Source organism: Melanotaenia boesemani, chromosome 17 (assembly GCF_017639745.1).
Source record: "Melanotaenia boesemani isolate fMelBoe1 chromosome 17, fMelBoe1.pri, whole genome shotgun sequence".
Lineage (NCBI taxonomy): Eukaryota > Metazoa > Chordata > Actinopteri > Atheriniformes > Melanotaeniidae > Melanotaenia > Melanotaenia boesemani.
Window position 1 is genome coordinate 30,716,268 of NC_055698.1, and position 12,249 is coordinate 30,728,516.

A 12,249-nucleotide genomic window follows, 5' to 3' on the forward strand; every position below is an offset into this window, starting at 1 on the left:
AGATTAATCTCCTTGACTTCGACAGCCCTCATAAAAATCCCATGTTTATTTGATAAATGCCAGCTATGTGTGTATATATATATATATATATATATATATGTTGTATTTTTTACAATGGTCTGGGGATTGCCTGGAAATTATCCTGAAATCTACAGGATTCTTTTGTTTTTGGCTTTCAACAAGAAACAGGTCTTTACTGCTAAATAAACTCTGCTCTACTTTTCTACCTCTATATAATTTTGGTTTGAGATACACCTAGTTTTTTTTTTTATCTAACTTAATTACTGACTCATACTGAAACATAAATGAAGCAATTTTGAAAGCAAGGTACACACCACTGTGCACCATAATCTCCTTTCATTATTATCCTCATTTTATTTTGTTGGCCTGCCAAAGAATAAGGATGAAAATAAGCTTTGCTATAATTCTGCATATTTACGTTTCTATATTAATTTTAATATTCACTGTCCCTTTAAAAAACAATAATAAAAAAACCTCTTAAACTCAAACCACAATGATGTAAGCTGAAGTGATTGATTGAAGAAAGGGGGATGGGAAGCAGGAGACTGGGGAGACTTGGGGTGAGGGTACCATCTCAGTTTCTACTTGTGACCAGGCTTATATAACCGCTTATATAATCCTCTGAAATACAAACTTAACAATAGATTAAATATTTATAACTCTGACCTTTACTGAAATTAAAAATCCTGTTACACTAATTCATCTGATCCTGAAAAGAAGAAACACACTGAAATCAACTTGTATCATTGTTTTTTTAAAGGCTCATTTTATGCAAAGGAAGCTTCACAAAGCCCTCCCTGCATGTTGTGAGGAAACATTTATTCACACCTGCAGTAAATTATCAGCTTTAGTTCCCTTTGAGACTCGCTGATGGTCACACAGCAGCAAAATGTCTGAAGACAATATAACATACACTGATGTGACGTTTAAAAAAACAACAGCCAAAGGTGAGTTGATCTATTTATCTTTCCATCTAAAGATCATATCGGTGGTAAAATCAACGTGTTTTCTGTTGCAGATGCTTTGCCATCATCAGATGACATCACTTACTCTGAAATCAAGATTGAGAAATCAGAGCTGCATGGTGGGTAATAACCAGCAACAGATACTATTTTATTCCTAAAGCAATTTTAAAACCACATGACAGCCGAACACACTGCTGTACAATAAGTGTGAGGGAGAGAAAAGAGCCTAAAAACAGCACAAATTAAGAACAAGGATTAAAATGCAGATAGAGAAAAAATAGAATAAAACAGCCATAAATTACCACAAAGGAGCCAGAGGAAATTAAAATAACACAAGTACATACAACAGGTAAAGGATTAAGACACAGATGAGTACTCACACCCGGTTAGCCAAGGAGTTATAAGCCCATGGGACTTGAACCCAGGACCTCCAGACTCAAGCCCACTGCTGTAACAACTAGGCAACCACACCCCTTTTAACAAAGAAATATAAGTTATCGCAGGGCGAGAGGAAAAGAAAGAGAGAAAGAAATAAGAGTCAAGATAAGACTGCCTTTTACTGGCTGGAGAGATCTCACAGTGCAGGCAGGATGGAAGCTGGATTAGCCGTCGATAGGAGGCAGAGAAATCTCTAAAAGTTCTGTGTTTTATCTTTAAAAGCAACAAGAGACGGAGCTTCTTTTAGCTGCAACTCATTCCACATTTCAGGAGCTAAAACTGAAAAGGCTCCGTCTCCTCTGGATTTATAAAATGTCTTCAGGAGAGTTAAAAGCATCCGGTCAGCTGATCCAAGAACACGTAATGCCATGTAAGGGTGAAGCCAAAGAAAAACGGACCATTAAGAGACTTAAAAACAAATAAAAGAACCTTAAAATGGATTGTAAATGAACAGGAAGCCAGTGAAGAGACACTAAAAGTGGAGTTATGTGCTCTCGTTTGTACCAGGTAAAATTTGTGCAGCAGCGTTTTGTACCAGCTGTAGACGTGAGAGGGAAGTCTGGCTAATTCCAACAAAAACAGAGTTACAATAATCCAGGTACGAGGAGAAAAAAGCGTGAACCACCGTCTCATCTAGAGATGAGGGCACCGATTTATGACAACTGAAAGAAACAAGACAAAACCACAGCGCTGCTTGTGAGTGGAATTTCAGACTGAGGCTAATTTTCACGCCTGAATGACTGATGCTCGGTTTTTCATGTTAGGCTAGAGAGGAAAGCTCAAAAACAGCTGGAACCACTGAAAGCTTGACTTCTGTCTTTTGTTCATGAAAATGGAGGAAACTTAGTGATATCTATTCATCATTGTTGGCAGCTTGTTCTCCATTTCTCCACATCTCTTTTTGTAAAGACCATTTTATCATACAATCACATTCACGTCAGCAAACCCATATTCTAATGATTTCAGTGACATTTATATATATATATATATATATATATATGTATATATACATATATATATCTCTATATATATACAGAGAGAGAGAGATGGATTATATATATATCAGTCCCAAAAGCTTCCCAGTGATAAAATCTGTGTTTTTTGTGTGTCCATTCTGTTGCAGGTCCTTTTCCATCGTCAGGCAACTCCACACATCCTGAAGTCAAGACTGTGAAATCAGAGCTGCCAGGTTTGTATTAACCAGCGACAGAAAAGAAGCAGGATGAACCTAATGTCTCTCTAAGCTGCAGCCACATTCATCAGGCATTTAAACTTAAATAAGAAGTGGATTTAAACAAATCCCTGTATTTAGAGACTGGTACGTGTATGTTTTTTAAAACCCAGGATTAAAGCAACAAGCCGGGTCAAACAGGAAGAGTCATGTGACCTCAGCGCGAGCGGCGCTGCTGGTTCTCATCCTTCTTCTGGTAGCTGCCGTCGTCATTCTCGGAGTCACTGGTGAGTTTATTAATACACACTGATTTCTATTAAATGAAGTGATAAAAAAGCAGAAAGAAACAGTACAGATGATGTTTTTGAATAATAATGTAATAATGAGAATGAAGTGATTCATTAAAGAGAAATTAATGTAATCTTTATGAATGATAGTTTTACTTGTTCAGAGCTGTTAATAGAATGATATTCACTAAATCTTTGTTAAATGGAAAATGCTGCTTTTTTTCTTCCTTTTTGTTGTGTTTTTTGTTTTTAACTCAGTAATGAACAACTCAGTAATGGAAAGGATCTCTCACACTGAAAACAAACAACTCAAAGGTAAGTATGTTTCAGGATGTGAACAGTTCAATGCAGAGAAGCTGGAATAAATTTGGATTTTATAAAGCTTCAAAGAAACAGATCGTATTCATGTTCTCAACACTTTTAAACTTCTTTCAGGAGATAAAGAAAAAAATTAAGTCAAAATTAATAAAACTCTTGAGAATAATAGCAAAGAAAACTATACAGTTTTAAGAATGCAACATCTTGGCTTTAAGAGTTAAACATTAAACAATTAAAACATTAGAATTTACGAGTTATTTTTACTTTAAAATCTGGAACATTGAGTCTTGACTGGCAGTGGACTCATGGTGAAAGACTTTAAATGGTCAAAAACTGGCAGAATAGCGCCACTGTGTGGCCAAATGTAAAACTCCGTCACCATTTACATCGTTTCGGCCACAAATGCGCTTCCTGTTCTGATCATTTTCTGAACTGCTTTCAACTTCACCAGATGCTGCAGCTGCAAGACTTTTAACAATCACACCTTCTTAAGGGAATTGCATCTTCTAGTTTAAGTTTAGACTTTTAGAGAATATGCATCGGACATCACACAAGATCTGAGGAGAAATTTTTTCTAACTCATCCCTTTGGATGTTATTTAATCTTGAAATTCGGCATAATTAGGGGCGTGTCTTTTTGACTGACAGGTATCAAATATCCGCGGCAAGAAGGGAGAGTGTAGCACAAACGCGGTTTTTAGCCGGCCAACAGTGCCGTTGTTCTGTCAGTTTAGCATACATTGTCAGATCAGCATACGCATAGTGCAAACTGACGACTGCACCTAACCCTAACCCTAACCCTAACCTTAACCCGCATGCGCATTAACGTAATGTATGCTACTCTGATGCATATGCTAAACTGACAGAACACCGGCTTAGCTTTAGCTCACCTACCTTTATTAGCCAGTTAACTCACATTAGATCCGAGTTGGCTCAGTTAACTCTTAGCTACAGGCAGCTTGGAGTTTGATAGACGTCAATCATCCACCCTCACAGCCCCCCTATCAACTCCACCACTTTGCTCATTTTTGTATTTTCCGGGAGCAACGGCAGGCGTGACGCTGCCAAGATGGCGATGGTAGGAACCGCCCAACGAGCTTCACTTTTGCTCTTCCTACGAGTGACGTCACGGAGGCTCTGTCCATCCATCCATCCATCCATCCATCCATCCATTTTCTTCCGCTTATCCGGAGTCGGGTCGCGGGGGCAGCTGCCTAAGCAGGGAAACCCAGACTTCCCTCTCCCCGGCCACATTCACCAGCTCATCCGAAGGGATCCCGAGGCGTTCCCAGGCCAGCCGAGAGATGTAGTCTGTCCAGCGTGTCCTGGGTCTGCCCCGGGGCCTCCTTCCAGTGGGACGTGCCCGGAACACCTCACCAGGGAGGCATCCAGGAGGCATCCTAACCAGATGCCCGAGCCACCTCATCTGGCTCCTCTCGATGTGGAGGAGAAGCGGCTCTACTCTGAGCCCCTCCCGGATCACCAAGCTTCTCACCCTATCTCTAAGGGAGAGCCCGGCCACCCTGCGGAGGAAACTCATTTCAGCCGCTTGTATTCGAGATCTCGTTCTTTCGGTCATTACCCACAGCTCATGACCATAGGTGAGGGTAGGAACGTAGATCGACGGGTAAATCGAGAGCTTTGCCTTTTGGCTCAGCTCTCTCTTCACCAAGACAGACCGATGCAGAGTCCGCATCACTGCGGACGCCGCACCGACCCGCCTGTCGATCTCCCGCTCCATCCTTCCCTCACTCGTAAACAAGACCCCGAGATATGTAAACACCTCCACTTGGGGCAGGACCCCATCGCAGACCCGGAGAGAGCACTCCACCCTTTTCCGGCTGAGGACTATGGTCTCGGACTTGGAGGTGCTGATTCTCATCCCAGCCGCTTCACACTCGGCTGCGAATCGCTCCAGTGAGAGCTGAAGATCATGTCCCGATGAAGCCAACAGAACCACATCATCCACAAAAAGCAGAGACCCAATCCTGAGGCCACTGAACCGGATCCCCTCCACACCTCGGCTGCGCCTAGAAATTCTGTCCATAAAAGTTATGAACAGAATCGGTGACAGAGGACAGCCTTGGCGGAGTCCAACCCGCACTGGAAACGATTCTGATTTACTGCCGGCAATGCGGACCAAGCTCTGACACCGGTCATACAGGGACCGGACAGCTCTTACAAGCGAGTCCGGCACTCCATACTCCCGGAGTACCCCACACAGGAGTCCCCGGGGAACACGGTCAAATGCCTTCTCCAAATCCACAAAACACATGTAGATTGGTTGGGCAAACTCCCATGCCCCCTCAAAGACCCCAAAGAGCGTAGAGCTGGTCCACTGTTCCACGACCGGGACGAAAACCACACTGCTCCTCCTCAATCCGAGGTTCGACTATCCGAAGGACCCTCCTCTGCAGCACCCCTGAATAGACCTTACCGGGGAGGCTGAGGAGTGTGATCCCCCTATGGTTGGAGCACACCATCCGGTCCCCCTTTTTGAAGAGGGGGACCATCACCCCAGTCTGCCAGTTCAGGGGGACTGTCTCCGATGTCCACGCGATGCTGCAGAGGCGTGTCAATCAAGACAGCCCTACAGCATCCAGAGCCTTAAGGAACTCCGGGAGGACCTCATCCTACCCCGGAGCCTTGCCACCAAGGAGATTTTTAACCACCTCAGCAACCTCAGCCCCAGAGATAGGCGAGCCAGCACCAGCTACCCCAGACTCTGCTTCCTCATCAGAAGACGTGTTGGTGGGATCGAGGAGGTCTTTGAAGTATTCCCTCCACTGCTTCACAACTTCTCGAGTCGAGGTCAGTAGGCCCCCATCCCCAATGTACACAGTGTTGACGGAGCACTGCTTTCCCCTCCTGAGCCGCCGGATGGTGGACCAGAATCTCCTCAAAGCCGTCCGGAAGTCATTCTCCATGGCCTCTCCAAACTCCTCCCACGCCCGAGCTTTTGCCTTAGCGACCGCCGAAGCCGCGCTCTGCTTAGCCCGCCGATACCCATCAGCTGCCTCTGGAGTCCCACAGGCCAAAAAGGCCCGATAGGACTCCTTCTTCAGCTTGACGGCATCCCTTACTGCCGAGGTCCACCAACGAGTTCGGGGGTTACCGCCACGACAGCCACCAACGACCTTACGGCCACAGCTACGGCTGGCCGCCTCGACAATAGAGGCACGGAACACAGCCCATTCAGACTCAATGTCCCCCGCCTCACCCGGGACATGGTTGAAGCTCTGCCGGAGTTGGGAGTTGAAATTCTTTCTGACAGGGGACTCTGCCAGACGTTCCCAGCAGACCCTCACAACACGCTTGGGCCTGCCAGGCCTGACCGGCATCCTCCCCCACCATCTGAGCCAACTCACCACCAGGTGGGGATCAGTTGACAGCTCCGCCCCTCTCTTCACCCGAGTGTCCAGGACATGCGGCCGCAAGTCCGACAACACTACAAAGTCGATCATCGAACTGCGGCCTAGAGTGTCCTGGTGCCAAGTGCACATGTGGACACTCTTATGTCTGAACAAGGTGTTCGTTATGGACAATCCATGACGAGCACAGAAGTCCAACAAAAAAACACCACTCGGATTCAGATCAGGGGGGCCGTTCCTCCCAATTACGCCCCTCCAGGTCTTGCTGTCATTGCCCACGTGAGCATTGAAGTCCCCCAGCAGAACGAGGGAGTCCCCAGAAGGAGTGATCTCCAACACCCCCCCCCAAGGACTCCAAAAAGGGTGGGTACTCTGAACTGCTATTTGGTGCATAGGCACAAACAACAGTCAGGACCCATCCCAACACTCGAAGGCGGAGGGAGGCTACCCTTTCGTCCACCGGGGTAAACCCCAACGTACAGGCGCCAAAGTGGGGGGCAATGAGCAGGCCTACACCTGCTCGGCACCTCTCACCGGGAGCAACTCCAGAATGGAAGAGGGTCCAGCCCCTCTCGAGGGCAGTTGTTCCAGAGCCCAAGCCATGTGTCGAGGTGAGACCAACTATATCTAGCCGGAACGGCTCAACCTCGCGCACCAGCTCAGGCTCCTTCCCCGCCAGAGAGGTGTCATTCCACGTCCCTAGAGCTAGCTTTTGCAGCCGAGGATCAGACCGCCAGGGTCCCTGCCTCTGGCAGCCGCCCAGCTCACAATGCACCCGACCCCTATGGCCCCTCCCGTAGGTGGTGAGCCCACGGGAGGAGAGGCCCATGTCTCCCTTTCGGGCTGAGCCCGACCGGGCCCCATGGGCAAAGGCCCGGCCACCAGGCGCTTGCCTCCGTGCCCCACCTCCAGGCCTGGCTCCAGAGGGGGGCCCCGGTGACCCATGTCTGGGCAAGGGAAACCTTGGTCCTTGTTTTTTCATCATCATAAGGGTTGTGTGAGCCGCGCTTCGTCTGGTCCCTCCCCTAGACACCTGTTTGCCATGGGTGAACCTCCCAGAGGCATGAGCCCCCGACAACATAGCTGCTAGGATCGTCAGGACACACAAACTCCTCCACCACGATAAGGTGGCGGCTCATGGAGGAGGAGGCTCCGCCCATCTTTTTTGGGTGTCTGTAGTAAGACCATAAACTGCATTTAAAAAGAGGCTCCGCCCATCTTTTTAAATACAGTTTATGGTCTTACTACAGACACCCAAGCCATCGCTTTGTTACCGTGTCCATCTGCTCATCCTCTCTCTGCCTTCAACACAGGAAATGCTAGAATGGAATTCCATTGACTAATTTCCTTCCTGTGAGCTCTTGGTGCATCTAAGTACACGAGTTTTTAATCTTGTCTGATTTTCTGATTACACAAAACAAAACCACAATGGCTACTACTTAACCTACTTCTTTCACTTTGCCCTCCCCCTCGTTTTTGTGAATTCACACAAGGGGAAGGGCTATTTTGATTCTCTACTGGATGAAGGGCTAAGGGTGAGGGGGCACACAACCCTACGAATGAAGACAGCCCAGGACCCAAACATACACAAATTCATCGGCAAAGATGGCGACAGGACACCCATAAATGTATTTAGAATCAATAAGGATATAAAATTTATTTATTTATTATTTATTTATTTCCCTTTATTTACAGCCCTGTTTGTCATAGGGCTGTTGTCAAAATCACTCATTTCTTTTCAATAACGTTCACTAACGTTAACATTAATTAGTTTGCTAATGTGGCTAATGTTTGTCAGCATAGCCTTTCAAGTGTGTATAACATTATAATTAACGTCTCGTTTTTCGTCTTATTGAAGACAAACACAAAAGTATGCCCACAGCGCAGGCAATTAAAAAGATAATTGAAAATTGAACAGCTGCAGATGACATCTTTGTTATGAGTTTGTTGTCTTTTGGTTGTCATAGATACCCGTCGCCTGACATCATAACTAGCGACGACTTCTCATGAGATTATTGGGACATCCATGAGCTGGATGTTTTTACTTATTTCCTTACAAATCATGTTCATGAAAATCAAAAGTTATGAATAAAACAGGTTCAAGTAAAATCTGCAATATTAAAGCTCAGACCACTGGACCTTTGTTTTTTTATTTCAGTTTTTATTTGATGTATTTTATTTTTACATTAACCTCAGATTTTTTTTCCTTTGTTTTATAATATTTACCACAAACCCTGAAAGAGGAGAATGAAGCTCTGAAGAAAAATCTCTCAGGTGAGACTGTCAAGGTTTGAAACTTTCCACAAAGTTCATTTTTAGGGCACATTCACACCAGTTGTAACGGTTTCAGCAAACTGGACCACAAAAGAGATCAAGACAGAGGGTTGGTAAGAAAACAGATTTATTGTAAGGGACTGAATAATGCTCAGGAAATCCGGGTCTGGTCACGTCGCCCACTAGCCTGTGAGAATAAGAGATCCAAGGTGAGAATAAGCGTGGCAAAATGGGGAAGTGTGAATTCTGACGCTTATGTACCGGCCGAGGAGATGGAGGACGCAGGGAGATCGCTGTACCGGGAGGGCGGTAAGAGGTCCACTGCGGCTGTGGTGTTGTGTGAAGGGTTGAGACAAGGTTGGTGGAAAAAGGCTGAGGGGAAAAACAGTTAGTCAGGCCTAAGATCCCTACTGAGGTCCACTGAATCCTCTGGGGAAGAGAAAGAGGAGGACAGGTAGCGTTAGGGATATATCTGAATCCACATCCACATCCAGATCCACATCCGAAATCCTGTATCCAAATCCAGTATCCAATCATACAATCCAAATCCAGTAATCCAAATCCAATAATCAAATCCAATAAGACAGTCCAAGGGTCAATACATGGGCAGAATCCAAACAACAGACAGCAGAGTTACCAGACAGGGGGCAGGCAGAATCAGGTATTCCAGGTCAGAAAACGGGTCGGAGGTCAGAACACAGGCAGGCAGGCAATAATGGCTGGAAACATGCAGGGTAAACCGAGACGATCTGGCAGAGAACTGTTGTCAAGCACTGGTATATAAAGCGCACCGCACAGGTGGAGCGCATCAGCAATCAGAGGCGCACTGAAGGAAGGATGCCTTCAGGGACGGCTTGGAAATCCAGACTACAGGCAAACAGACCAGTCGTTTCGCTTAAAATCTTGGTCTGTTTGCTCAGAAAGTTGGCTTAGTTTGGAAAACTGTGAATGAACTAATTAACTCTGATTCGGACTAAAGAAGCATTGTGGGTAAACCAGCTGTTAAGCAAAAACCTGAAACTTTTTTTTAGAAATATAAATAAATATGTCTTATGCATTGTTATAAATAGAATAGAATAGTTTCACACATCAGACACTGTTTCAATGAAAATACCAGCTCCGTAGAATAATTCAGTCAAGACATAAACATCCAAAAGGGATTCGGTCTTTTTGTATATCGCAGATCAGAACTTCATCGTTAGGCTGCGTCTCTGAACATTTCTCATAGAGCTGAAAAATGAAACAACCTGATGTTATTTACCTTATTTAAATGACAGCATGTTGCGCTCACAATTCTCCTGGTGTGCAGACAGGTGTGTGTGGTCACACAGGGGCTGTGGGAGGAGTCCGAACAATGCCAGCGGAGCTCGATCTGCAACTGAAAACAGCACAAGAGTAAACTGAGAAGGAGCAAAAAAATCGGATCATTTCATTTTTATGATCGTTAAAAACCCAGATCGTAATTAGTCCTAGTGCAGCGTGAACACCCCCACCCCAACTGAACCGAGTCCCCAACCATCCTGAGTCTAGCGGACTATCCTGGTGTGAATGAATCCTAACTTATGGAATAAATCAGGATTGTTTACAAAATCCATCCGTTTAAAAAAGGTCTTTTTTTAACACACGTCAGGAAACGGAGTTCAGACAAGACCACCAAGTCCAACATGTCCTACATGTCCACCATCTACAACATGTCCACCACCTCCTTCCTGTCCACCACCTTCAACATGTCCACAACCTCCTTCCTGTCCTCCACCTTCAACATGTCCACCACCTCCTTCCTGTCCACCACCTTCAACATGTCCACAACCTCCTTCCTGTCCTCCACCTTCAACATGTCCACAACCTCCTTCCTGTCCACCACCATCAACATGTCCACCACCTCCAACATGTCCTCGTCCTTCTACATCTCCACCACCTGGACTAAACCTCAGTGAGTTCTGGATGTAGTTTTTCTACCATGTGTTTCCTGTGATGATGATTAAAGGAACATTGATGGACGGACAGATTCAGGAAGTTAGATTGTAACTGCAGGACAGAAGACGCCTCCTGCTGCCTCCAAATCACACAAACATGAACAGAGATTTCTTCCACCTGACTCACTCAAGTCTTTGCTGTTATCTGTTTAAAGATGAGAAATGTCTGAAGTGTGAAGCAGGCTGGGAGCTTCATGGAGTAAAGTGTTATTATTTCAACACCACTAAATCATCCTGGAAGGACAGCAGAGATGGATGTAAACTTAAAGGAGGAGACCTGGTGAAGATAGACAGCAGGGAGGAGCAGGTATGAAACACTGCTGCAGCTTCATCTTCTCACTTATTTCATCTCATCCTCGTGTTTCTTCATCTCAGCACAAAAAAATCTCACAGAATCATTTTCTTCAACTTTCCTGTTCAGATATTCCTGGAGGCAAGACTGAGAGAGAAAATGGAGAAAGATGAGGACAAGTTCTGGATCGGACTGACAGACTCAGCGGTAGAAGGAACATGGTTGTGGGTGAACGGATCATCTCTGGACACATGGTTTGTTCTGACAACATTTTGGTCCATTTCCAGAATCAAAGTCACTTTTATTGAACCTGTTCTTTCTGTTCTTCATCTCTTAGTTTGAAGTTTTGGAACAGCAATGAGCCGGATAACTGGATAGGAGAAAATCCTGATGGAGAGGACTGTGTGAGGATGGGGGAGAAAGGAGGAGCTGCTGATCTGAAGTGTTGGTTTGATCAAAACTGCAACGTTCTTCAAAAAAGTATTTGTGAGAAAGCAGCATGATGAATTTAATCTGTAAGAAGTTAAAGTTCAGTTCAGCTTCTAAAACAATCTCAGTTCAGGATCCAGAAGCTGCAGCGATGCTGTTTTTATAAATCTAAACATTTACAGCCACAGTCTACTTTTATTAAAGAAGGGTAAAGATTGTTCATCGTATTGCCCTATAAGTCTTTTAAATGTCGATTTCAAGCTTTCATCTAAAGTTTCAGCTTTGCATCTTGAGCCTGCCTTGCCTTCTGTAATTAAGCCGGATCAGACTGGGTTTTAATAAAAAGAAAGACTCATTTTCTGATATTATGCAGCTGATTAATATTATTTACAAACACGTGAAGCTTCTCAGACATGTTGAAAGAAACAAAAATAGTTTAAAATACTCTGAATCATGTTAAGTGATTTGTTTTTTATTCATCTAATCATAATGTGCTACAACAGCAGGGAGGCCTTTGACATATATTAAACTATTTTAATCCATAAACTGTTATGTTTGCTCTTTTTTCTTCTTAAGTTACAAATTATTACCGACATGTGGGGAAATTGTTTGCTGGTGGTTTTAAAGTTTCAGAGAAATTGTGACATTCATTTCCTGTGACATCATTTGCTGCAAGTAAATACTCATGTTCAATGAATTAAGATGATT

The 12,249-nt window shown here is 44.7% G+C and overlaps 1 protein-coding gene and 1 long non-coding RNA gene across 2 annotated transcripts; one reads left to right on the top strand and one right to left on the bottom strand.

The window, feature by feature from the left end:
• Positions 1 to 785: 785 nt before the first annotated feature.
• On the top strand, positions 786 to 12,249 carry LOC121656587 (collectin-12-like). Its single transcript, XM_042011658.1, has 10 exons — positions 786 to 968; positions 1,037 to 1,105; positions 2,548 to 2,613; positions 2,769 to 2,882; positions 3,141 to 3,197; positions 8,812 to 8,844; positions 10,475 to 10,777; positions 10,976 to 11,127; positions 11,242 to 11,366; positions 11,450 to 12,249. Exons 1-10 carry the CDS (start codon positions 911 to 913, stop codon positions 11,613 to 11,615), a joined length of 1,143 nt encoding a protein of 380 aa, XP_041867592.1. The 5' UTR covers positions 786 to 910; the 3' UTR covers positions 11,616 to 12,249.
• On the bottom strand, positions 8,957 to 9,513 carry LOC121656603. The gene is made up of 3 exons (XR_006013425.1): positions 9,482 to 9,513; positions 9,106 to 9,216; positions 8,957 to 9,031 (listed from the first exon to the last, which is right to left on the bottom strand). It is a non-coding gene; the product is annotated as an uncharacterized LOC121656603 (long non-coding RNA).

Excerpts from the sequence above, each read along its gene's own strand:
- LOC121656587 (XM_042011658.1), top strand. The coding sequence starts at position 911 with ATGTCTGAAGACAATATAACATACACTGATGTGACGTTTAAAAAAACA. Across the intron at positions 2,614-2,768 it reads TGTGAAATCAGAGCTGCCAG|GATTAAAGCAACAAGCCGGG; the intron begins GTTTGTATTAAC and ends TTTAAAACCCAG. Across the intron at positions 8,845-10,474 it reads TCTGAAGAAAAATCTCTCAG|GAAACGGAGTTCAGACAAGA; the intron begins GTGAGACTGTCA and ends AACACACGTCAG.